The sequence below is a fragment of the Notechis scutatus genome, chromosome 3, assembly GCF_049901735.1.
Source record: "Notechis scutatus isolate UNSWTSFEM ecotype Mainland chromosome 3, rNotScu1.2, whole genome shotgun sequence".
NCBI classification, from domain to species: domain Eukaryota; kingdom Metazoa; phylum Chordata; class Lepidosauria; order Squamata; family Elapidae; genus Notechis; species Notechis scutatus.
Window position 1 is genome coordinate 14,478,591 of NC_142011.1, and position 26,603 is coordinate 14,505,193.

Sequence of the window (26,603 nt, forward strand, 5' to 3'; positions counted from 1 at the left end):
CATTAGGTCAAGAAGCTAATAAGTGCAGACACAGCTCCAAAATTCTGCAAGACTCAGTGAGTGTTGTCCTCCAAGTGACTTTTCACTTAGCCTCAGTGTTCAACAAGCAGAATGGGAATAATTGTGAAATAGTTCCCATGGATCTTCTGAGAGCGAAGAGAACAAAGACTTGAGCACACTTTAGATCTCCTATATACTGTATTCATACGAATACATACATTACTATACTGGAGTAGTCTGTCCATTTTCTTAATGACTACAGAGTTACTCTAAGAATAACTATTATTTTCTGAGTCCAACAAATTTAGATAGGAGAACATTTCTGCTTACTAATCATGCACAGAATAATAAAACATACTTTCTCTTTGTAGAGGAGAACACTCCATATCTACCCACAAAACAATTAAACAAGTTGCCAGGAAGAAAATGCATTCCGATACTCACGTTTCAAGATATTCCGTCTTTCAAGCTCCTCAACAGCTGGTCTTTGGCTCAATCGCCTGCGAAAGAAAATCAAAATGACGTTTTGTACCATTGTCTCTTGGATTTGGTTTGTCAGATCTTCTTCTTCTTCTTCTTCTTTTTTTTCAGTTGCTCAAGTCCAGTTTGTCCCGAGACCAATTGGAGTTGGCTTTTAAGAGTTAGATCAAGAGCTGGAATCAAAGGCACTCTTAAAGAAGTCTGCCCTTAAAGAACTTTCTCTGTTTCTTCCCAAATGTAAGAAAGTTAGTTCTTGGCTAAACAGAGGATAGCTATTTCAGTAGTTGACTTCACTGACCCATATATTTCCCTGACTCTTGGCAGAAAAAGAAAAACCTGGGAACTTGGCATCAAGCATCAGGAGGCACTTCTATTCATCTTTCCTTTTTTTAAAAAAAATTAAATTAAAAAGAATAAAAATACATTTTCTGCCAGTTTTGTCTGCAGTGGGTTGTTTCCTTATTTAGTTATCACCAGCGAGATATGTCAGGACAGCATTGCTCTTTGGCAGAAGATAATTCAAATTGTGCAAGCAGGTGGTTCCCTGATCAAAAATGTGACAGCAATGCCCGCTAACCCGCTGCATATAATAGCTGCGCCTGTGAGTGTGTGTGTATGTGTGTGTAGCAGCACACAGCATCACGAAGCATCTACTTGCAATGTTTGTAATGCCTCCCCTTTTACTAGAGCCTCCGGATTGCCTCTGCAGGATCAGGTGGTCACAGCCACTGTGATTGGATCCTGCGTCCCCAATGAGGCTACAACCCTCCCTCCCTTCCCTGGTCCCAGAGATATGCTCTGTAATATTTAATCTGTAATCTCACAAGACCATCTCCTGTCCCCGCAGAGGCTTTTATGGGGGGGGAGTTAACGGGTAGGGGTTTAAACCACAGCCTGCGAAATGCTAAATACCTATAATGAACAATGGGATAGAGAAGAAGAGAAACAAAAGAGGGAAGGAAGCAAAGGAAGAATGCATGATGGGGTGGATCGAAAGCTGAGGTTGGTTTGCTGGTGTACCAAAAAAAATAAGGACGTTGGTTTTCAAGCAAGTGGATGAAATTTTTCCTTATCCAATAAGCAAACAAGTTCTGCTAATGCTGATCAAAGGAAAGGGGAAGTTGGAAGGGTTACTAGGTAGGCAGAAAATGATTTAGTATGAGTGGCAAAACAGATGATAGTGTGGGCCCAAAAGAGGGGGGGGGAAAGATTGTATTTTTACGGTATTACGAATGAAATAATAGAGAAATGACATGGATGACCACTACCTAAAACAAAATATTGCATTTTCCCTCTGTCTATGTATTTAGACAGAGATCCACACCTGCTGAAAGAGGGCGACAGATTTTTTTTTCTTCCTGCAGATCCCTGATCCACAAGGGAGTTGGGCGATTCCCCCTCCCCCCCCCAGAGCAGCACGTGAGTTGGTTAAAGGATGATGGGATCAAGGCATCAGGGAATCATTTGTATCTTCAATGTGAAGCTTCTGGATCTCAGTTCTGTTCTTTGAACAGAAAGAGGTGATCGGAAATCAATCCATTAAGTGGTATAGGGATTTATTTCTAAATATATTGTATTATTTCCCCCCCTCCCGCGTGTGTGTGTGTAACAGAGAGAGGGAGAGGGAGGGAGGGAGGGAGGGGAGAGGCAGTGGGGGAAAGAGAGAGAGAGAGAGAGGGAGCGAGAGAAGCTTATTGGACTTATATGACCACCTATCTCATACAGTGACTCTAGGACAGTGGTGGCTAACCTTTTTGGGCTCTTGTGCCAAAAATTGTGTGCATGCACACACTTGCATGCCAGCACCAGAATGCAATGCGCCCCCTCCTCACACCTCCTGCGCATGCACGCACAATCCCCTCTTTACCTGTACTGTGCCTCATGGCTGATTTTTGGCTGGTTTGAAGCCTTTTTTGGCCTCCCAGAGGCTTGGAAAAAGCCTCTGCAAGGCTTTTCAGGACGAATTATAGGCCTGTTTTGTCACTTCCAGTATTACAGGAAGTGACGAAATGGGCCTATCATCCTGAAAAGCCTTGCAGAGGCTTTTTCCAAGCCTCTGGGAGGCCGAAAAAGGCCTCAAACCAACAACAAAAAAATCAGTTGTGAGGCACATGCATGCTCAGTGAGATAAGTTCTCCTGAGGCTTGCGTGCCAGCACAAATGGCTTTGCATGCCACTTGTGACACACGTGCCATAGGCTCGCCATCATGACGCTCACTATACAGGTAGTCCTCAACTTATGACCACAATTGAGACCAATATTTTGGTTGCTATGGTAAGAAAGACAGACAATAAATGAGTTTTGCCCCATTTCTTGCCCTTTCTTGCCAAAGTTCTTAAGTAAATCACTGCATTTGTTCAGTTAACAATATGGTTGTTAAGTAAACCTGACTTTCTCATTGACTTTGCTTCTTAGAAGCTCGCAAAAATTGACCACATGACCCTGGGATGTTGCACCCCTCATAAACATGAGCCAGTTTCCAAGTGCCTGAATTTTGAGCACCTGACCATGGGAATGCTGCAATGGTTGTTAAGTGTAAAAAGCGGTCATAAGTCACTTTTTTCAGTGCCATTGTAACTTCAAATGGCCACTAAATGAACTGTTGTAAGTCGGGGACTACTTGTAATCCCTAAAACAGTTAAAAAACTAGCCCTCCGTCCTAGCCCAATGTGTGGTCTATCCTGAAGATCAGCAATTCAGCACAAAAAAGTTTGAACCACATTTCCCCAATTTGGAATTTATGTCCCATAACCCCCTTATTAGAGGAAAACTAATCATACTATTGATGAGCATATTCATATATGGTACTCATGTATTCCACTTCTTCTCCTGCACTTGGTTTCTTAAACTATTGGATCTGTGCTGCTAAAAGAATAGAGTTGACCACCAGATGGTGCAAATGATATTTTATACACCTCTGTTCTGACACCTGGTGACCATATGGAGTTTTGCCATTTGGTCTCTATTTTACCACTCTATTCTTTAAAGTGGTTTATGCTCTGAGTTAAATGTACTTGCTACTCAGTGAAGTTGAGGGTTGATTTCTATGAAAAGTGTGCCTTGGATGTGAGCTCTTTGCTGTTGTTGATGTCCAACATGTTTACTTTCTCAGCAAGAAATTATCTATCTTTGTGTGTATAATATATTTATATATAAATATAAATATATTATAGATAGATAGATAGATAGATAGATAGATAGATAGATAGATAGACAGACAGACAGATGGGCTGCGACTGGTTCGCACCGGTTCAGGCGAACCGGTTGTTAATTTTATGGCCAGTTCACTGAACCACCAAATCCCACCCCTGGCTGGGCCTCCCAGGAGTCCCCACATGGCTCATTTTTTATCACAGGCAAGTGCAGGGCACATGCAGAGGCTTGGGGAAGGTGAAAAATGGGCCTCCCGGAAGTTCGAGAAGTTTGTTTCCAGCCTCCAGAGAATCTCCAGAGCACAGGGAGGCCATTTTTGCCCTCCCGGAGACTCAAGAAATCCCAGGGAGGGCAAAAACGCTCCCCTCACAGCCTGTTTTCACTCCCAGGCCAGGATGGTGCAGGAGGCTGACTAGGCCATGCCTACCATGGCCACGCCCACCCAGCAACTGGGCAGAGAAGTGGTTGCTACATTTTTTGAAGCCCACCCCTGGATAGATTTTGTGTGTGTGTGTGTGTGTGTGTAATATATATATATACACACATACACAAACTCATGCACACACATGCACACACTCATATATACACATACACACACACATACACACACACACACACACACACACTCCATCCACATTCCCAAACCTAGGAATAAACTGGATACATACAATAAATTGTATTGTGCTGAAATCTGCATTTTTCATCAAAGTCTCAGCTCAAAAATGCATAAAAAATGTGTATATCATCAGAAAAAGTCAATTCAGGGGAAATATGTGTATTAAAAAGCCTTCTGTTAGATAAAATCACTTATAGAAATTGCCTATTAGGAAGTGTGCATAGACAATGATATAAAATTAAAAGAAATGCATGCTAATATACATTTGGATTTTCCTGCTGACGCATAGGGGAAAAAATGCAAAGTGATGCAGAAATAAGATCAAACTTCATGCAGGAAAAATGAACTTGCTATTTTGTTCTTATCAAGGAATCTGAAGAACCCCAAGATAATTGTATGCCTCGACATTTCAAAGCCCCCCCAAAGCCAAATCATTGTGTCCCCCAAAATCAGAATTAAAGAACGAACATTTCTGGTAGTAAAAAGAAAATCCAGTCATGCTTGTTAAATCTAGGACCTCCCATTCACACATGTAGGTCAACCCTTAAAAGTGATTAGTCCTTGTCCAATTCTGGTCAATGGGACTCAACTAACCCCTTGTCCCAAATGGAGTTTGACAAAGTGTTAATAATACGACCACTTCATTTTAGTCAATCTCAGTAACAGCGTTACATCACTTGACTGATGGGAATGATGGAACTGCAGTTTAACACACACCAAGGGCACTATATTGGGAAGTTAATTGCAAGCAGGATAGGTGGGCATCTTGGTTTAGTGGTTAAAGCACCAGGCTAAAAACTGAGAGATGTTGAGATTGAGTCAAGCCTTAGGTACAACAGCTGACTGGATGACTTTGGGCTAATCACCAGGAGACTGTTAGTTCTGACCTAGGCTTCCCCAAAAAGCACTAAGCAGACTTTTTGTCCCAGCAAAACCCCTTTTATTAAACAAAGGTTAAGTTCTTGCATTCACATTCAGCCAAAGGCCTGGCAAACAGTCTTTCAAGGGTGTAATGAGGAGCACAGACCTTATCTAGCTTGGAGAGCTGCCAAGTAAATATTTTCAGACACAGTGCTGACAAGGAAGGACTCGGCACAGAGTCTCTGAGATGCACAGACAAATCTTCACCCTGCTGCAACAAACAAATTGTTTCCTGCAAAAGTCCCCGTCCCCTTTAGCTCCTCTTTTAATCCCTATGGGAGGGGCATTCACCATCCACCTGTAGGTTTTCTCCCATGTCGACCCTTAGTTTGTAACTGTTCTTTCCTTTTGGCAGCTCTGCGCATGAGCAGGCTGGGAACTGGCTCCAGCTGCTCCCTCACCTCACTGCTGTCCGACTCTAAAGGCAGCTAATAACTGCCAGCCTGCCCTGGCCCCATCTCTGCCTCTGATGCAGAGCCCTCGTCCGAGCCTTCCTCAGCCTCCAGAACTGGCCCATGTTCCTCCCCAACCGTTCACTATCTGACTCTGCTCCCAGCTCTGTTAGCTGCCGGTGGGCCACAACACACTGATTTTTCTTAAAGCTCATCTCCACATCACAGGATCACCAGGCTTCCTAGTCACGTTTCCCCGATTCTAATCCATTTGAAAACAGTCACTGTCCTCTGTGGGGATTTTCTGAGAAGCTTTATTAGATTACAAGTGTTATGTAAACGGGAATTGAGTGAGAAAAGGGAGCTTTGTATGTCTCATCTCACTCTCCACCTCAAGGTGGAGGAAGGAAAGCTGTGTCCTAATCTCTTCTGAGGATGAAGGTTTGGTGTTTTTACATACCGTAAGCCTCAGAGCTTATCATAGCTCATAAACACACACTTACACCTAAGCAAAATGGTACGCAACACCCACGGACACATCCTAGATATGTTTGTCATAATCTTATTTCATTACCTGGGGAAAAAAATCTCAGGAAAATATAACAGAAACAAAACTTAAGCTGCCCTTCTCCTTGGAAAATAAAGATAATTTGCTTTTCTGCCCACTCACCTCAGGGTATATTCCCCGTGAATCCTCTTTTGGCACAACAAGATTACAAAGTTACCGACATGTCTAGATATGCTAAATCCAGAATCACAGTTATTCCAACAGACCCTGATAAAATATGCATGCATCCAAATAGTTAACTGTTTAAATGATGGGCACAATTTCCAAAATGTATCAGGGAGGCTACATCAATGCTGAAGGATAAACCAACGTTGGGTCTAGTCAGGGGGTGGGCTACCAAAATTTTAGCAACGCAACGGGTTGAAGAAGCCCCCAATCCCGCTCCTGGCTGGCCCTGACCACCCTGCCCCTCCCCTCCCAGGAGTCCCCACGTGGCCCATTTTGGACGCAAGTAAGTGCAGGGTGCGCACAGAGGCTCAGGGAGGGCAAAAAACGGGAAGTCTGGGAAGGCCGGAAATGGGCCTGTTTCTGGCTTTCAGAGAGCCTCCGGAGCCCAGGGAGGGCAAACCCACTTACCTCGTCGTGGTGCAGGAGGCTGATTAGGCCACACCCACCATGGCCATGCCCACCTGGCAACTGGGCAGAAAACCCCTGGCTAAAATTTTGAAGCCCGCCCCTGGGCGCACCCAGTTCCTTCCATCCCATTCCTTGCCTCCTAATCATTCTTGTTGCTCTTCTTTGAACCAGTTCCAGTTTGCTTGAATCCTTTATAAAGCATGGGCTCCAAAACTAAAATAAAAGTGAAGCTATGGGTCGATTAAGCAGAATTGAGTGGCGTGGTCCCTTCCCCATGATTTAGAAACCATAGCTTGGTTGACGAAAACAAAAATTACAATCACCGATAGCTTTTTTTTTGTAGTTATATTACCCAGCCAGATGACACTGGGAAATAGGTTGAACCAGACAGTCTCAAAGATCCCCTGCTAAAATCTCTTGCTGTCACTGGTGGGAAAATAAGTATTTCACAAGTATTTCACAAGAAGAGTTCTCCACTCTTCTACCCGTTGTAGAATACCTTATGCCACCAGACTCGAAATTCTAAAACTAGAAAACCTCGAATTACGCCGTCTTCGGTCCGACTTAAGCATGGTATATAAAATCATACATTGCAATGTCCTACCTGTCAATGAATACTTCAGCTTTAACCATAACAACACAAGAGCACACAACAGATACAAACTCAAAGTAAACCGCACCAAACTTGATTGCAGGAAATACGACTTCAGCAATAGAGAGGTCAATGTCTGGAATACTCTACCCGACTCTGTAGTCTCTTCCCCAAACCCCAAAAACTTTAACCTTAGACTGTCTACTATTGACCTCACCCCTTCCTAAGAGGTCTGTAGGGGGCGTGCATAAGCGCACCAACGTGCCTACCGTCCCTGTCCTATTGTTTCTCTTATTCTTTTATTTTTCTTATATGTACCCATTTCATATATTCACAACTATGTATACACTTGTACTTATTATCTTGTAAACAATTGACAAATCAAATAAAATAAAATAAAAATAAATAAATAAATAAAATTAGTTATAATGCCCCAAAATATCTCAGAAGAGATTTTCCTCAGCAATACAGCAGGGCATGGGTGCATATATTTAATTCCACAATGATTTGTTCTCTCTCCCCCAGCTATTATTTATTTTTTAAAAGATGCATACTATACATTAAAGGATTTATTTAAGAATCAGTCCAGTCCACTGCTTTCTATATAGCTATGATTAACAATTCCATGCAGAATACAGAATGGGAGAAACCCTTTTTTCATGGATGAATTCCAAATATTATACTATCATACTCTGATTGTACATGTGCTCGCCCCCACACAGAGACACACTAGAATAAACCTGTTAATTTTGTTCTGTGCAAATTATTTTCTAAGCTTAGAAATCAAGGGAATGTCCCTGAACTATTTAACATTCAGTGCAGAACAAGATGTCCTTACCTCAGATTCTTTTTTTTTTTTTAAATAAGGCATCAAAATCAGAAAAGGGAAGGCATATGAAAGAGAGAAAAACTTAAAGAAAGCAGGGAGGGAGAAATATTCTCACTATTCCTGACCATCACAGACTTTTTTTTTTGAGATCAGTATGTTCTCTGACAGGAAAGAACTACAAAGAATGCTATTTTAAAAGCTCCTGGAAATGCCAGGTAGAGAAACATAGTAACAGAACTGTGTTTTTTGTTTTCTTTTTAAGAAAAAGAACAAGGCTGAGGATGTTTTTTTAAAAAATCTGATGTCTACTTTGGTTAATAAAAAAACACAAGAAGAAATGTGGTAGCCATAATCTTATATTTGCTCCCAATTCCACTGGTTTTCTTTCTTTCTTTCTTTCTTTCTTTCTTTCTTTCTTTCTTTCTTTCTTTCTTTCTTTCTTTCTTTCTTTCTCTTTCCCTCTCTCTCTTTCTTTCTCTTTTTCTCTCTCTTTTTCTTTCTCTCTCTCTTTCTCTCTCTTTCTATTTCTTTCTTTCTCTGTCTCTCTTTCTTTCTCTCTCTTTCCATCTTTCTTTCTTTCCATTTTGTTTCTTTCCATCTTTCTTTCTTTCTTTCTCTTGTTCCATCTTTCTTTCTTTCTTTCTTTCTTTCTTTCTTTCTTTCTTTCTTTCTTTCTTTCTTTCTTTCTTTCTTTCTTTCTTTCTTTCTTTCTTTCTTTCTTTCTTTCTTTCTTTCTTTCTTTCTTTCTTTCTTTCTTTCTTTCTTTCTCACTACATCAACTCTGGGTGGTAAACCAAATTGAAATGGAAACCACAGTACAAAACCTTAAAACACACATTATAAAACTTATAATTCAAAGGAAAAATGGCAGCCAAAAATAAAAGCAATATCATGTAATATAAATCCCGCTGGGTTTCACAATCCCCCCACAGCTGGGGAAATAGCTAGGTTTTCAATGCTTTCCAAAAAGCCAGCAGGTTTGGGATTGATCTGAGCTCAGGGGTTCAGGGGTTCCAGAGGCCAGTATCATGGCAGAAAATATATGCTTCCTGTGTCCTGTCAGATGACATTCTTTGATGGATGAGACCCCAACATGTCCCTCCTGCCAGAGTGAAAAGAATGGGGCAGGACCTTTGGAGAAAGGCAAGCCTTTAAATATCCTGGATTGAAAGCCTTTTAAATATCCCGAACCTGAGTCCAAGGCCCTCCAAATAGTTCAGTCTAGTTCAGTCTACAGCATATGTCAAACTCGATCGCGTCACCCGATGTACCGTGACGTAGCGTGACATTTTTTGCCTTTGCGGAGCCCAGGTAGGCGTGGCCTGCGTGTGACCCACAGGCTGCCAGTGACCCACAGGCTGCCAGTGGCCTGCGTGTGCATCCGGCCCACAGGCTGCCAGTTTCACAGGCCTGGTGCAGTAACGCAATCCCACATTGAAATAAAGATGGAACATTACCAGACCTGGAGCTCGGAGCTAAAAAACAAAGGGACAGTCTTTCTAGAGTTGAGTTGAATTTTCTTCATCCAGACCCTACAGCCTCCAGACACTGAGTCAAGACCTTCATGGCATCGTTGGTCAGCTCATCCAGGGAAGTTATACAACTGAATATTTTGCTTATGGAGATTCTCAGTCGTCCAGGTCTAAAGAAGCTTCTTGGATGAGAAGCAAAACCTCTTTAAGGAAAAGCAAAGTCCAGTCACCTTTTGAAAAAGCACCTTTGGGACGACCGAGTATTACCTGCTTATCATTATAACCTCTTTCTGTGCCACAGGATGAGTTCATTCAGGGGTTTCATATACATGTGAAACAAGAATGGAGAGAATGTTGAACCCTGAGACAAAGCAAAGCAGCAACTGTGGGCAACAACTCTCCCCTCATATCAACACTGGATGGAACATACCTCACAACTGTGCCTCCCACACTTAACTCTCACTCTAGAAGGACACCTTGATTAATGGTATCAAAGGCTGCTAAGAAGTCAAGTAGAGCAAGTATGAATGCACTATCCTGTTCCTGCCAGAGATCATCCATGCTATTTCAATCTGATTTGGGCTAAAATTCCTTTATGGGTGGAGAAAATCAGGACATTAAATTTGTAATTGTCCCATCGCCATGGGACCAGAGGTGGTATTCAGCAGGTTTGACCAGTTGTGGAGAACTGGTAGTGGAAATTTTGAGTAGTTCGGAGAACTGGCAAATACCACCTCTGACTGGCCCTGCCCCCGTCTATTCTCTGCCTCCCATTGAGTCCCAGCTGATTGGCTGGGTCTTCTTTTGTTGCCCTGCACAAGACAACGGAGCTGGAAAGCAGGTTAGTGGGGTGGGGAGGGAATGGGACTTTTCAGTAACCTTCCCCCAGGTGTGGGGTGGGAATGGAGATTTTACAGTATCCTTCTCCTGCCATGCCCACTAAGCCATGCCCACCAAGCCATTTCACGCCCACCAAACCATGCCCACAGAACCGGTAGTAAAAAAAATTTGAATCCCAGCACTGCATGGGACAATTCGCTGTGGGGCAAGAGTTATACTAATATCAAACAAATGGTGGAATAGAGTCATTAAAGAAGGGATGCAAAAGGAAGGACAGAAAGGAATGTGAATGACAAACATTAAAATATTTTTTTATATATTTGGAATAATTAACTCAAATTGTTAAATTGTCCTGCAGTAAGTTGGCCATGGTGAGTTGTCCTGATGCAAGTTGGCCATGGCGAGTTAATCATGGTGAGTTGGCCGCAGTGAGTTGGCTGTGGCTAGGTCTTCCATTCTGACCACAATATGCATGTGAGTGTGATTATGGTATGCCTTTCAATCTAAAGGTCAACACTTCTCAGTGGGGTGTTTCCTCTGCTCATTAAAGGAATTAATAAGCCTTAGAGGAAGTTCTGGATTGAAATAATTGGACAGAACAATTCTAGATAAGGAGGAATGATAAACAACCCTGTGACACAACGATGCATTCTTTAACTCCATGAGCCTTTGAGGAGACACAGAAGTGGACACATCTTGTTTCAGAAATAATACAGAAACAGATGAGTTCCCTCTAATTATACTCTCTAATGGCATCAAATTAAGGACTACAGTACATAGATTCCCACAGTGTCTGTCATCTGTACACTCACTAGGAAACCACTACCTTTGAAATCAATGAGTCTTAAAAGACAAATTATATACGAACTATTGATGAAACGTGGAATATGTTTAGCATTATACCACCTGACAGCTGTTTTCACATGGCATGCGGTCCATGTGCTACAGCTTACTGTTGAATTGTTGGAGACAATTCACTTGCTATCAGCCCAGTCTTCTCCAAAAAACTCCTATATAACATAATAGAAAACTAGCCCAGCCAAGGTGTGATCCACATCCATGCTTGCCATGTGATCATTTGGTCATATGGAAAGAGGTGAGGGAGCATTGCCAAATCCACACTGAGAAGGTCAAACTAAAAAGCACTGGATTTGCATACATAAAGTATCAGGTTGAAGATGGACAGGGGGGAAAAAAATCTCCTTTCTGACATTGAGAAGTCACCAATAGACAGATCAGCAACATTGAATTATGGGAATCTGGACTCTGACTTCCTGCAAGAGGGTCTCTTACGCTTCTAAATCAGAATGCTTCAGTTCATGTGGAATTCAATCAGAATCTTCCGAAGCCAGCTAAAATGTCTTGTTACAATTTTGCACAGTAAAGCCAAAGGTTACCTGCTCAGTCTTAGACGGTGTTCATGTGTCAGCCTTGGAAGCTATTTTTTTTCTTGGAAGCTTCGAGGCTGCCACATTCAGTGCCTGGGAATTTGGGAGGGGGAATTTCATAGGGGGTAGAGGACTAGACACAACAACATTATTTCTCAGAGAGTCAAGGACATGTTGCCCTGCACATGGAGGGGAGTGACTGGGAGAGATATCTCCAGTTGGGACAAAGATTTGATTGGGCTGTGTGATGGACTGATGGGAGCAGGGGATGGATCTTTGATTTTTCTTTTGGGAAGGGAAAACCCGGAACTCTCAGATTCAGGTTTTCTCAGATGTGCTAATATGACAGCTCTAATAAAATGGAACTTTGAGGAATTGTTTGTCTTGGAGTTTAATGGTTTGAAGTTGGTTAGTTGGAAAGTCGACATCATGCAGTTTTCTTAAATTAAATTAAAAATCTAAGCTAGGTTACTTTTACCCTTGGTTGGTTGTTATGGCTTAGTTCAGGGGTCTTCACACTTGACAGCTTTAAGACTTGTGGACTTCAACTCCCAGAATTCCTCCTCCAGTCAACTCTGGGAGTTGAAGTTCACAAGTCTTAAACTTGCCAAGTTGAAGACTTTGGCTTAGTTAAATCAAACTAGCCCAGCCAATTTCATCTTTTTATGATTTGAAATACTATACAAACCCCAAAAATGGATTACTTCCACAAATATGTTAAATACCTTGTGAACAAGTCATGGTTTCTTGCTACAGTGCAATAATGCACCTTCTACTCAGTCTTGTAGACCTACCTCCTATATTATCTATACCAAGAAGCAGGTTTGGCTCAATCCTGGCTATTCCAGAATAGCACCAGTTGAGAATATAGATGGGAAACTGCCATAAAATTACATGGTAAAAGATAGATTGGGAAGGTTTTTTTTTTTTTTTTTTTTTTTTTACAAAATTCCCCAAACAGACAACAATGAAACAATTCAATATTGCTTTCAAGCAAATGGGCAAAACATGATTCAAATTAGTCCTTTTCTTAATGTTAATTTCCAGTGTTTCTGCATATATATGAGGAGGTATAATGTTATGATCTAGCATTTGGGTATAAGCTCAATCATAAAATATAATATTCCCCTCATTCTCCTGAAATCCTACCCGAATTGTGGGAATGAGAAGCACTAAAGCATGTTTGGTAGGGAGGGAGGTGGCACATCCTCCTCCCTCTATAAAACCCACCAGCTCTCGGCCACCCTCCTTGTCTCTCTTCTTGAGTAGCTGCCAGGGACAAAATACCCACAATCACTGATATCTGTATTAATTTCCAACTTTATACTCCAAACAACGTCGGGGTATCTAATCATCATGTGGACTTCCCATGATGTCCCTTGGAGAGAACCACTAAAGGGCACTGTGCGAAATGAAACTACTAGCAAGAGAAGGACCCAGTTCTCATAACGTTATTGGAACCATGACTTCAGTGGTGGGATTCAATTTTTTTTTTACTATAGGTCTTGTGGGCGTGGTTTGATGGGTGGGCATGGCTTGGTGGTCATGACAGGAGAAGCATACTGTAAAATCTCCATTCCCTCCCCACCCCACTAACCTGCTTTCCAGCTCCTTCTGTGCAGGGCAACAAAAGAAGATCCAACTGATCTCGTTTTTGTTCCCAGGAGGCTTTCCTGAGGCCCAGTAGGCAAAAAATATAAATAAGTACCCCTTCCCCCCCCACACACTCCAGTTTTTTGCCTCCTGGGCCTCAGGGAAGCCTCCTGGGCGAAGCAGTACAACAGCGAGTTGGGGATCAGTTGTGCCGCATTATTTAGATTAGCTAGAAAGCAAGAAATCTGATGATTTCCTGCTTTCTAGTATTCTAAATCACGCAGCACAGTTGATCTTCAGAAAACAGCTGATCGGTGGGGGAAAAAAGGAAATACCCTTGATCTTCACTCCCAGCTGATCTTCGGAGCTACCAGTTTATCTGAACTGGGCCAAACCATTAGAATCCCACCCCTGAGTCCTGTGATTCTATGATCTATGGATGGTGCTTCTTCATCAGCAATTAAGGATATATTTTTTTGGGGGGGGGGGTCAATATGCTTTTAATGAATAAACTTCCTTTTGCCTGCAAGTATTAAAAGTGAAGAGCAGATCAAAGTCTTTTTTGCTTACCTTGCTGTTTTACAAAAAGCAACCAAAAACACCCACGGAACAAAATGCTGATAGCCCTTTAATGCTCCCCAGCAACTGAATTGTTATCTGTGATTCACGAGATACACAGTGCTAAAACAAGAAGCGTTTGAAAACTCAGTTCTCCACGAGTTTGTCCAAATCTCTTTTAAAACCATCTAAATTGGTGGTCACCACAGAGGTGTCTCTAAAATCCAATGCTTTTGTCAAAATGACACCAAGCAGCATCATAAAACAGTTCTGCCCTTGTTATTCATGGCTGTGATGTCACATTGCATCAACAAAAGGGTAAGAGTTTGAAATCCAACCCTGTTTTCATCATAATTCCCCACCCCTCCCTTTTCTCTATCACTTTAGCTATCTCTGGACACCACGACCTGGAAAAGCAACTAATTTAATTCATGAATTTTATTGGCCTTGAATTTCTCTGCATTTCTCTTCCTGTAGAGCAGTGGTTCCCAAACTTTTTCGGTCCACTGCCCCCTTGATGCTACAAACTCATCCTTGGTGCCCCCCACCCAGGGGTGGGATTCAAATTTCTGTGGGTGTGGCCTAATTTGAGGGTGTGGTTTGCTGGTCACATGACTGGGTGGGTGTGGCTTGCTGGTCATGTGACTGGGTGGGTGTGGCCAGGTGACTGGCAAACCAAATACAAGTGGTCCTCACTTAATGACCGGGTGTTCAGCAAGTGTTCTAATTTATGACTGGCCTCCCCAGAGCTACTTGACCAGTTTTTGGAGTTTTGACAGCTTTAGATCAGGGGTCTAAATCCACCCCTGCCTGTGTGTGTGAGAGAGAGGGAGAGAGAGGGGTTGGATCAGATCTCTCTCTCTCTCCCACCAACACCAGAAAGCCACCATCAGTCAAAATTCATATTAGTGGTCTCCGGGATTTAAAATTATGAGTTTGGTGGTCCCTGAGGTCCAAAAGTTTGGCGACCCCTGATCCAAAGGGATGAGCCTGAGAGAGGGAAAGAGAGAGAGAAAAGAAAAAGAGAGAGAAAATAAAGAGAAAAGGGAAAGAAAGAAAAAGGGACAAAGAAAGAGGGAGGGATGGAAGGAAGGGACAGAAAGAAAAAGAAATAAAGGAGGGAGGGAGGAGAAAGATAATGAGATATCTATTCTAGTCCAATCACCTGCTCCAGCAGGGTTAGAAGGGAGTGTGTGTGTGTGTGTGTGTGTGTGTGTTCTCCTTGTAATTTACCAGTACATTTTGGTTTTGCCTTCTTCAGAATTGGCACTGTAATACATTGGGGAAAAGTAATTTTTAGGGTGGAGATCTGGTCCAATGGATCATGTTTAAAGCCTCAACAAAATGTGAGAGTTTCCTGATAGTCTTGACCATGTTTCGTCCACAAAACCTTTAAAGATGTTTCAAATGTGGCAAAGATGTTTCAATGTGGAAAAGGGCCTCAGTCTAAACTAGGCCTCATTCAATCTGAAGCATCAGGTCTCTCTCTTTCTCTCTCTCTCTCTCTCCCTCCCTCCTTCCCTTCCTCCCTCTCAGACTGGCTTTGCTCTACTTTCCCGATGTGCCTGCAGGGCCGGCTCTTCGAACATGGATGGATGGATGGATGGATGGATGGATAGAGAGAGAGAGAGACAGACAGACAGACAGACAGACAGAGGGCAGGCAGGCAGGCAGGCAGGTAGGTAGGTAGGCAGGCAGGCAGGCAAACAGACAGACCTTTTGGATGGATGGATGGATGGACGGATGGACAGACAGACAGACAGAATGCGACAGCGGTGGCACTTTGGGAAAGCGGTGGCAGCAGCTTTTCCCAACGTGCTGCTGCATTCGAGGCAACAGTTCTGGAGCATTACTACAGTCAATGGGTGAACCTGCAGGGCCGGCGCCTCAATTGCCCCCCTGCTGCCTCTTAGCATCCCCAAGGGGGCCGGCAGAGGGGGGGCTAAGAGGCAGCAGGGGGTCATTCGAGGAACCGGCCGGCCCTGCAGTTTCACCCATTGACTAGCACTGCTCCGGAGCCAGCGCCTCCAATGCGGAAGCGGTGGCACGTTACATGCCACCATGGCCACGTTCGACGCGCCCCCCCTGCCACCTCTTAGCGCCCTTCTGCTGGCCCCCTTGGAGATGCTCAGAGGTGGCAGGGGGGCGTTCGAGGCTCCGGCCCTGCAGGTTCACCCATTGACTTTAGCACCGCTCCGGAGCCAGCGCCTCAATGGGTGAAACTGCAGGGCCAGCTGGCACCTCAAACGCCCCCTGCCACCTCTTAGCACCCCTCTGATGGCCCCCTTGGGGACACTAAGAGGTGGCAGGGGGACAGTGCATTGAACGCTGCCATGGCAGCACATAATGTGCCACCGCTTCTGCATTGAAGGCGCCGGCTCTGGAGTGGTGCTACAGTCAATGGGTGAATTTGCAGGCCCGGCGCCTCGAATGCCCCCCTGTCACCTCTTAGTGTCCCCAAGGGGGCCAGCAGAGGGGCGCTAAGAGGCGGCAGGGTGGTGGTGCATCGAACGTGGCCGTGGTGGCACGTAACATGCCACCGCTTCCGCATTGGAAGCGCCGGCTCTGGAGTGGTGCTACAGTCAATGAGTGAACCTGCAGGGCCGGCATCTCAAACGCCCCCTGCCACCTCTTAGCGCCCCCTGCCAGCGCCCTTGCCTCTTAGCGCCTCCTTAAGGCATCCCACCATCCCCCAGGGGGCGGTACCGCCCACTTTGGGAACCACTGCTGTAGAGTGCAGTTATAAGAGAGGAAGAAAAATGTCTTTGAGAATCGTTTCCATGTCATACATGATTTATTTATTCTTCTTGTGTCTTCCCTGATTTGTTTTCACTCCAGATTAAAAAGCCATAATTGCTACAGTCTTACTCATGGGGAAGTATTTTCCCCCTTTAATCATTTCAATTCCAAAAAAACTCATCTTTTATGGATGGAAAAAGATAACGAGGGAAACACCACTTAATTATTCATTCAGGGTGGCAAAAGGTCCAGGACTTCAAGTGCTGAATAAAATCAAACTAGTGATAATTTGCTCTCAATTTCCTTCTAATGAAAAACAAACAAACCCCGGAAGCATTAATAGTTTCCAGAAAGACCCACCTAAATGAATGCTCAGATTATATTTTCTTGACAGGAAAAAAAACCCCACACTAGAATAGAGATCCTAATTGGTGAGTGGGCATGCTAATCTCAGCTATCTCAGTTTCACAAAGTCCTCCTCAAAATGAGCCATTCAGCCAGAGTCATTATTTTTTTTTTTAAAAAAAGACGATTCTCCAAGGGAGCGGTACATTTACTCTTCTCAGAAAATAATTTCACAATTTTAAGAGCATTTGGAGGGGGATGAAGCTGCACAAAGGACTAAACTCCTGAAGTTTCATCTTGATGCTCCTTTGTAGAAAACCGTTCATATACTTTTGTGCTTTTCCAGACAGAGTGCAAAATCCTAACTTGGCTGACTTACCATTTGTCTAAGATGGAAGAGATTTTGCCCGGATTCTAGGCATGTCACTATGGGCAATTGGGCCATCAACAGACAACAGAATAAAAGACTTGGAAGAGTCCCCAGTTCAAGCAGGAGACCCTAAGCCAGTGGTGGCTCACCCTTTTGGCCTCCCATGCTGAAAACTGCATGTGCGCTCATGCCAGCACCCAGAAGGCAATACGGGCAGGGGGCCCATGCCCCCTGCACATGCGTGTGTGACTCCCCTGTGCTGTGCATCTTTGTGCATGCACACATGATCCAACTGCGCACGATGCATCTCTGCACATTCACGTGCAATGCCCCGTGCACCCCGTGCAGTTCTGTGCATGCGCATGCATCTCCCGTGCCCCGCTGTGCATGCACACCAGATACCTGACCATCAGCTGTCGGGTGGGTGGTGCGTGCGCATGCACAGTGGAGCTCTTCCGGGCAACCTCTCGCATGCCAGCAGAAGTGGCTCTGCATGCCACTTCCGGCACACATGCCATAGGTTTGCCATCACGGCCCCAGGCCATTTTAGATAATAAGCTGTCCAGTCTCTTTCTAAAAACCTCCAGTGATGGAGCACCCACAACTTCTGAAGGCAAACCATTCCACTGATTAATGTATTCTCACTATCAGGAAATTTCTCCTTAGTTCTAGGTTGGATCTCTATTTGATAAACTTCTATCCATTGCTTCTTATCCTGGCTTCAGTTGCTTTGGAAAATAGCTTAACCCCCAGGGTGGGATTCTACCGGTTCGGACCGGTTCTATAGAACTGGTTGTTACAATCTGCCCATTTTGGAGAACCGGCAAATCATGTCCCTGGCTGGCCCCACCTGGCCCTTCCAGTCAGTCCTTATCACGTATGCACGACATCACGCACATCGCTGACTGCATTTTCCCCACCCGCCCTGTCCCGCGCAGTCACTCCTTATGGTATTTCTTTTTTTCCCTCTCCCAAAAACCAGCTGTTCCAATGATCAGCTGTGCCAGGATCCCCCTTGCTGTCTTACTGCTTCACCCAGGAGGCTTCCCTGAGGCCAAGGAGGCAAAAAGGGGTGCAAGGGGGAAGCGGAGAGGACTGTGCCCCCCCCGTGCTCCATTTTGGCCTCCTGGGCCTCAGGGAAGCCTTCTGGGAGCAAAAACGTCCCCCCCAGGAGGCTTCCCTAAGGCCCAGGAGCCCCCCCAAAAAAAAGCCTGGAGGGTGGGTGCAGCAAAGATAGCGATGCCCACCCAGTCACATGGCCTAGCTATGACCACCTAGCCACACCCACAGAACCGGTAATAAAAATATTTGCATCCCACCCCTGCTTAACCCCCTTTTTCTGTGTGACAACCCCTCAAATATTGGAAGACCGCTTAATTTCCTATAACAATTTTCTCTCCCCCAGCCCAAAGTTTTAGAGAAAGAACCAGATCTCTGGTCCTTATTGGACCAAAGATGCACTGCAAAAAGTGGTGAGTGTGATTCTGACCAGCCACTGTGTTAAAAAAAAAAAAAAACAGACAAACTCACTCCCATCTACATGGTTGTCATTGGACAAAAATACCAATCCGAATTAAGATTTTAAACATATGGTGGCATGCACAGAGCAATAGCAGTAGCACTACTACTTAGACATATAAATTGCTCCATAGTGCTTTACAGCAGGAGTGTCAAACTCGATTTCATTGAGGGCTGCATCAGACTTGTGTTTGACCTCTGGGGGCCTGGGTGGGTATGGGCAGCGTGGGCATGGCCAGCTCAATGTAATTCATGTTGGGGGTGCCTGTGGCGGCCTGAGCGTTTTGCCAGCGAAAATGGGCTGCCAACAGGGGTGGGATTCAACTGGTGTTACTACCAGTTTGATGACTACGTTTTGTGCGCTATGCACGCACAAAACTTAAGTTGTGCCACCCGGGCAGCTGAAAAGCACTGCACGTGGGTGCACAGCATTTGAAAAGCCTCTTTTTTCCTGCTTTTTCAACCTCAGCTGTGCCGCGCAAAGCAGCTGAGGTTGAAAAATCAGAAAATAAAGGATAGGTAAGAGCCTGGGTGGGTGGGTTCAGTGTCTGCTGCTCTTCAGAGCTACCAGTTCTATAGAACCGGGCAGAACCGGTAGCATCCCACCCCTGCCTGCTAAGCTCCGTTTTTGGCTGCCACAGCTTCCTGCAACCCTCTCCAGTGAAAACAGAGCTTGGGAGGGCAGCATGCAGCACTCCCCAACTCTGTTCTCGCTGACAGAAGCACCACAGGCTGGTCCTTCGCTGTCTCCAGGGTGGCCCATGGGCCAGATCTAAATACCTCACAGGCTGGATTCGGGCCCCAGGCCTTGAGTTTGACACCCCTGCTTTAGAGCATTATCTAAGTGGTTTACAGAGTAAACGGGGTCCTCATTTTACCTACTTCAGAAGGATGGAAAGCTGAGTCAACTTCAAGCCCATCAAGACTGAACTCCAGACTGTGGACAGGTTTAGCCTGCAATAGTGCATTCTAACCTCTACGCCACCAGGACTCTTGTGAGAAGGCAAAAGACAGACAAAGAGTGTGGAATGTTGCAATTCCTTTGGGAAAGATTCACTTATCAGACTGTTGGGAAGCCAAGAGGTATTTGAAGACTTTCTAGGACTGAAATGATAGCTGTCTCTAGAAAACAACCAGAAGATAGCAAGGCCTTTGTACCTTTTCAAGCCAAGTATTGTTTTCACACATTTTTTTTTAAAAAGTAAATAGTTTTAAAAACAAAACAAAAAGTATCCAAATTTTGTTTCTTTTAAACAAAACAAGTAATGTGAAAAGTTTGACTCTTCTTGAATTGTTTCTATAGATCCATTAAGTCTTTATTGCTGGGGGAAAGGGATAATCCTGCAAGGTAGAATAATATATTACCCAATCTCTTTAAGTAAATGCCTTGAGATGATGAGATTAATTGCAGAAGCTCCGTTAGCAGCAGGATAAAGCTTTTTTTTTTTTAAAGAACATTTTTAGCATCAAGATAAGTGCAACTGTATATAGGATATATAACTGCAACTATATATAGGATAAATATATAAGATATATAACTGCAACTATATATAGGATAAATATATAAGACTGAGATACAGATTGGGATGATTGCATTAATGTCGTTCTAATAACCTGTGGCTTTCTAAGCGCTGAAGATACTCTTGTTACTATTTATAGTTATGGTTAATATTTCAGCACAGCAAAAATACAGCTTGGATCCCAAATATTAAGGGAGACAAAATATCGAAAGTGAGAAGATGTCATGTAAGTTATATTTGGGGTGATGGAGATTTACTGCTACAAAGGCATATTTTTATCATGCTAGTTTTATGTGTCTTCTATGTCCCAGAATAATTAACAAAGCCCAAGGGCACAGTCCTTAAAGCCTATACTGGCCACCATGGCATCAGAATTAAAGTACACTGCAAATCCAAAACATACTTACACACTATATTCTTTTTACAACAACCCTGAAGACTAGGCAATGGCTCTTTTAAAGAATAACAGCTAGAATTCTAAACCCAGAGATACCACATGTCCTGTGAATACAAGGCAGTTCTAGCAATATTCAATAAAGTTCTGATTTTAGCACCTCCATCATGACTCCTTGGATCCCGGTTCGAACAAGGAGAAGTTGGAAGCAGGGCTATCCAACAGGGATCGCACGTCTCCCCTGGACCTTCCAGAGAATCCAGGGGCTGAGGATGATGATATCCCAGGCCCCTCCAGCATTGGGGACAGTGGTCAACCAGACGGGGAGCCATCTGTCTTCACCAATGCAGGGGAGGATCATCTGCAGATGGACAGTGATGATGAGAGACAATGAGGAACAGCTACCTCCCCAGGGGTGGGATTCAAATTTCTTAACAACTGGTTCTGTGGGTGTGGCTTAATTTGTGGGTGTGGTGTGGTGGTCATGTGACTGGGTGGGTGTGACTTGCTGGCTGGGTGTGGCTTGGTGGTCACCTGACTGGGTGGCAGGGGTGGGGTGCAAATATTGTACTACCAGTTCTGTGGGCATGGCTAGGTGGGAGTGGCTAGGTGGGCATGGCCATGTGACTAGGTGGGCATGGCCTCTTTTTTTTTTTGCAGCCCCTCCCCCCGTGCTCCATTTTTTTGCCTCCTTTTTTTGCTCCAATAAATTTTCCCTGAAGCGCAGGAGGCAAAAAAAATGGAGCAGGGGGGCACCACCCCCATGTCCCTTTTTTTGCCTCCTGGGCCTCAGGGAAGCCTCCTGGGCAAAGCAGTAAGACAGCGAGGACGATCCCAGCACAGCTGATCATCAGAATAGCTGATCATCAGAATAGCTGATCATCGGGAGGAAAAAGGAAAAAAGAAATACCGTAAGGAGTGACTGGGTGGGATGGGACAGGCGGGGGAGAATGCAGTCAGCAATGTGCACAATGTTGCACATGGGTGATAAGGACTGACTGGGTAGGAAGGGCAGGGGCAGCCAGAGACACCATTTGCCAGTTCTCCGAACTGGGCAGAATCGTAACAACTGGTTCTATAGAACCAGTCTGAACCGGTAGAATCCCACCCCTGTGCCTCCCCCAATCTGCAGGCATGGAGACTAGAGCTGAGGGCAGTTCAGAGGAAGTCTGTGAGGCTGCCTGCAAGGAACATGTGGCTCAGGTGATTTACCAGAGGCCAGAAGAGGATGTGTTCGTTGAGAACAACCATTTTGTCTCAGCACACACTTCCCTGACTTTTGGAGACCTTGACTCCTGCTTTGACTCATATTTCAGCCTTTGGATTTGCATACTTTGCTTTGCAGATTCTGACTCTGGATTGTGGTTTACAGACCTTGTTTTGCAAACTCTGCTCCTAGTTTGTGAATCTTGACTTTCTTCCCTTTTGGGGAATTGGTCCAAGCTGGTGGGATTGGGTTACATTGACTGTTGGTGGTTGTTTTATAGGGAAAAGTGGAATGGAGGTTTACCAACACCCCTGGAGGACCGTCTGTCATGGTTTAGTGGTGTAATAAAAGACTTTATTGCTGCCTACATTTGCCAACACGACCTGGGTCAGAACAACCTAAACCACAGATTTCAACTGAGTATAAATAATCAGCAACATTCTTTACCAAAGTTAAGTCCTAAACTTAGAGAAATTAGGAGAAATCAGATTCCTACATTCAAGAAATATACAGCATGTAGTGCAGAAAACAACTTTCTGGGGAGAAGATCAGGAGTGGTTCTTGAAACAGATTCATTCATCTGCTTGCATAAACCTTACTCTTTAATTCCAAGGAAAACAGAATAACCAAGCAGTTATCATGGTACTGCATGGAAGAATAGCGATCGAATTACAGATGCATCATTTTTGCAACCTTTCCTCCATGGGAATTACATGCCAAGGCTGTGCACCAAGAGGGAAAAAAACCCCAGATCTAAAATTGGGATCTCTATTCCTGGAATATTATACACAATCTGTCAGGTTGGTTATTTCCATGCTTTCTATTAGGAGCCTCAGAGTGAAAACACATCAGTTTCTGAATCATTGAGACATGTGCACCTTTCCTCTTCACATTGTACAATTATGGGCAATAAATGCTGCGGGAAGGTTCTGCATGTATACAAATGGGAAATGCATGCTCTGTTGATGTACTTCAAGGATCTGGCTTTCTTCCCAGTGTACCTGGATCTGCTGAATGTGGTGCATTGACAGGATGAGGTTGGTTCACATCTTAACGTCTCCCTTAAGTCACAATCGACTCAGATGTGTCTGCATTGACAACAATGCAAATCTAGTTTACCATTGCTTTCTTCTGTTTTTTTCTTTTCTTTTCTTTCCAATCTAATCTACAACCTCAAAAATTTCTCAATGTCTCTCTTCCAAACCCTGGCTCCAGATCCCTTTGAAGATAAAACATAATTTTATTTGCATGCACACAAGCAGTAATTCAGTGTAACACTAGACACCCAGAAAAGGTTTGATACTCTGCCAAGTGGCCACAAGGAAAAGCACAATCTGAGTTTATATAACTTTGGTTATATATACCACACCATATCATACCATACCATACCATACCATACCATACCATACCATACCATACCATACCATACCATACCATACCATACTGCAAAGGCATGACAAAGAAAAAGGCAGTTGCAGTGGAAATCAGAGTGTGACTTTGGAATATTTTAGATCAGGGGTCACCAACCTTTTGGACCTCAGGGACCACCGAACTCATAATTTTAAATCTCAGTGACCACTAACCGGTTCTGTGGGTGTGGCCTAATTTGTGGGTGTGGCTTGGTGGTCATGTGACTGGCTGGGCATGGCTCGTATGTAAATATTATAAATATTTATATAAATATTGAATTTTTTATAAACAAAGAGCAACTTCTACCCAAAATCAGGCAAAGGAGGCAGGCAGATTGAGTTGCTCACAGAATCACAGATTCATTCAGAGATCTATCTATCTGCCATCAGCTAGCTCAGTCTGTCACATGAAATTTGCTTGCCATGAGACTGCACTGAATAATAGAACCTTCAGTCCTAAGGGAGGTTTGGCTGTGCTTAAAAGCAGAGCTGAAGATCTAAAGACTAACTAGAAAGCAAGAAATGCAATCATTTCCTGCTTTCTAGCTAAACTAAATCTCCCGGCACAGCAGAACAGCTAATGGTCGAAAAGAAAAAAAAATAGCAATTTAGCAGGCAAGTTTGCCGGGTAAGGAGTGAATGGGTGGGGACGATTCATGCAGGCCATTTGAGCAGCGCAACCTTGTTTTTCTGAGCAGCCTGGATTAATTGCTTTGGGGGGGTTCTCTGGGGTGACATTTCTCTGCAGCCCACCAAAATTTTCTCGAGGCCCACCAACGGGCCGTGGCCCACTGGTTGGCAACCACTGTTTTAGATAAACCTGCCCATTGAACTCTATCATTGTTGATTCCTTCCTACCTATCAACATGCTAACCATACTATCTTTGAAATATGGCCAGTGCTTAGAAACCTTTTGATCTACTGGGTTTTCCTGACTGAGTCGTCAATTCAGCTTGCTGTAAATGTTTTCTTATAAGGGTACTTTAAGTAGTTCATCTCTTTTGGGGTGATAGTGAAAGCAGTTTCTGTGTGTATGGGGAAGATACATTTTACCACCACAAAAATTATCTAGTCTTACCCCACTTAGCTTTATTCAATATTGGCCAAGGTCATCTCTGTAAAGGTTCACATCCTACTTTTCTTTGACAGATTGCAAGTTTGGGGCTAGATTAGTGTTTGAAGAAGGAATGACACTTTATTGGCAGAACATCTCTTTTGTCTTTATGTGTTTTGTGCTCAATCAGTGGAATTACCAATGAAGGCATTCTGCCAGCACAGAGATGGAGATGAACTACACTGGAGGAAAGATCTGGCACTGACTTGAGACTGCTTCAATAGGTGGCAAATTCTTAGAGGGGAATGAAAATAATCCCCTGCCTTTTTAACCCAGAGCAGATGTCTATTAAGACCAGGTTTACCGGTAGACTCTTCAAGATGTGTGGACTTCCCAGAATTCCCCAGGCAACATGGGAATTGACAAGATAAATGCTTTGAAAGACATTCCATAAAAGGCCCAGCAGCAATGTACATTTTGCCTTAAGGACAACATATGAGGGCCGAAGGAAAGAAGGTTGGCTGCATCTGGAAAATAGTCAACCAAATAGTGATAAACAAAAAGGGTAGCAAGGAGGAAAGATGCATGGAAGTACACAATGACTCTGTGCAACCTGTGCAGTAATACAATGAAGAATACCAAAGGGAATGGTTGGTCAATTTATGGTTCAGAAAAATGTACAAAATGAATCAAAGACATTTCGCTGCTTAAAATGGGGCCCGTGTGCCTCCTCAGCCAGGGCTACAGCTTAAAGAGATTTGCTGTACCATTCAAATACAGATTCTTGTTTTATTTACTCTGTGTATTCTAAGATAGTCATTTAGCAAGACAAGGTTATTGTCTTAAGCAGCAAACTATTGGTAGTGTACAGAAGATCGTGTGTTCAACTCCTAGGAATTGCTCCATTGGAACACCAAGCACTGTATTCTACGTCTGTGATGCAGCCTCCTAAATGTACCTTCTGCCATCAGGGACAACATGAGATGCTATTCCATTCCATTGTTGAAGGAAGATTCAATTACAGGTCTAGACAGTTTGGGTAAGCGGTGTGTGTGTGTGCCTGTGTGTGTGTGTCTCTGTGTGCATATTATCGTCCTTTGCTTCTGGCAGTAAAATGTCTGGACTTGGCTCTAACTATCATCAAATGGTTGCTGTCTGGTGCTACAAGTTTCCATTTGATACATACCTGGACTTAAGGTATGAATTTATTGTGTTATCTGTGTCCAATTTCTGTATTTTTTCAAAACCACACTGCTTAAAAGTGCAAAAGTGTCCTGGAAGAAGGCAGTAGGAAACCAACCTTCTTCTACTGTTGTCAAGAATGTAACACAGATGCATCTATGAAGTCATCTAGAATACTACTACTACTACTACTACTACTACTACTACTACTACCACCACCACCACCACCACCACCACCACCACCACCATCATCATCATCATAATCATCATCATTATGGTTGGTCACATAGTTAGCCAGAAGTTTAGAAATTTGACATTTTTATCTATCTATCTATCAAGTCTTTCTCAAAGGCCTGGGATAGGCAGATGCTGTCATTTAATAATATTAAAGATGTCATTGCAAGATGTAAGCTGTTCCAAGTAAAGTTTCCTTTTGGAATTGACTAATAAAGATATTGTCAACGTCGATGGTATTCAGGTGATGCTCCAAATTTTGGGGATTGCACCTGAGGCACCTATTAGTAGTATCTTGACTTTACTTTGCCACAACCATTCTACTTCTATTTGCAGTTCTTTGTGTTTTGTGATTCCAGTTCTTTCTCTTCTCTTCTGCTGTCTTCAGGTACAGCAATGTCAACTAACGAGACTTTTTGTCAGATTTTTTTTTTGTCTTATAAACAGTTGTTAAATCTGGCGTGTTATGCTTGATGCTAGACAGTTTGAATTCAAAGGTCCCAGAGTACTTTAGCTTCTTCATTTTCTATTACTTTGTCTTTGTGTAGACCCAGCAGTTCTTGCTTGCAAGGAAATGGTATTACTTGCAGATATTCCGATGCATCATTGTGGCTACTTTGTTGTGCTGTTGTTCTTAATCAGTCTGTGCAAT

The 26,603-nt window shown here is 43.6% G+C and overlaps 1 protein-coding gene across 3 annotated transcripts in view; it reads right to left on the reverse strand.

The window, feature by feature from the left end:
• Positions 1-26,603, reverse strand: part of PHACTR3 (phosphatase and actin regulator 3) — a 281,729-nt gene that overhangs the window by 21,362 nt on the left and 233,764 nt on the right. For all 3 annotated transcript variants that reach the window (XM_087959229.1, XM_087959228.1, XM_087959227.1), the window contains one exon: positions 445-500. In XM_087959229.1, coding sequence (XP_087815355.1) covers positions 445-500 — 56 coding nt within the window. The remainder of the gene's footprint in view (positions 1-444; positions 501-26,603) is intronic.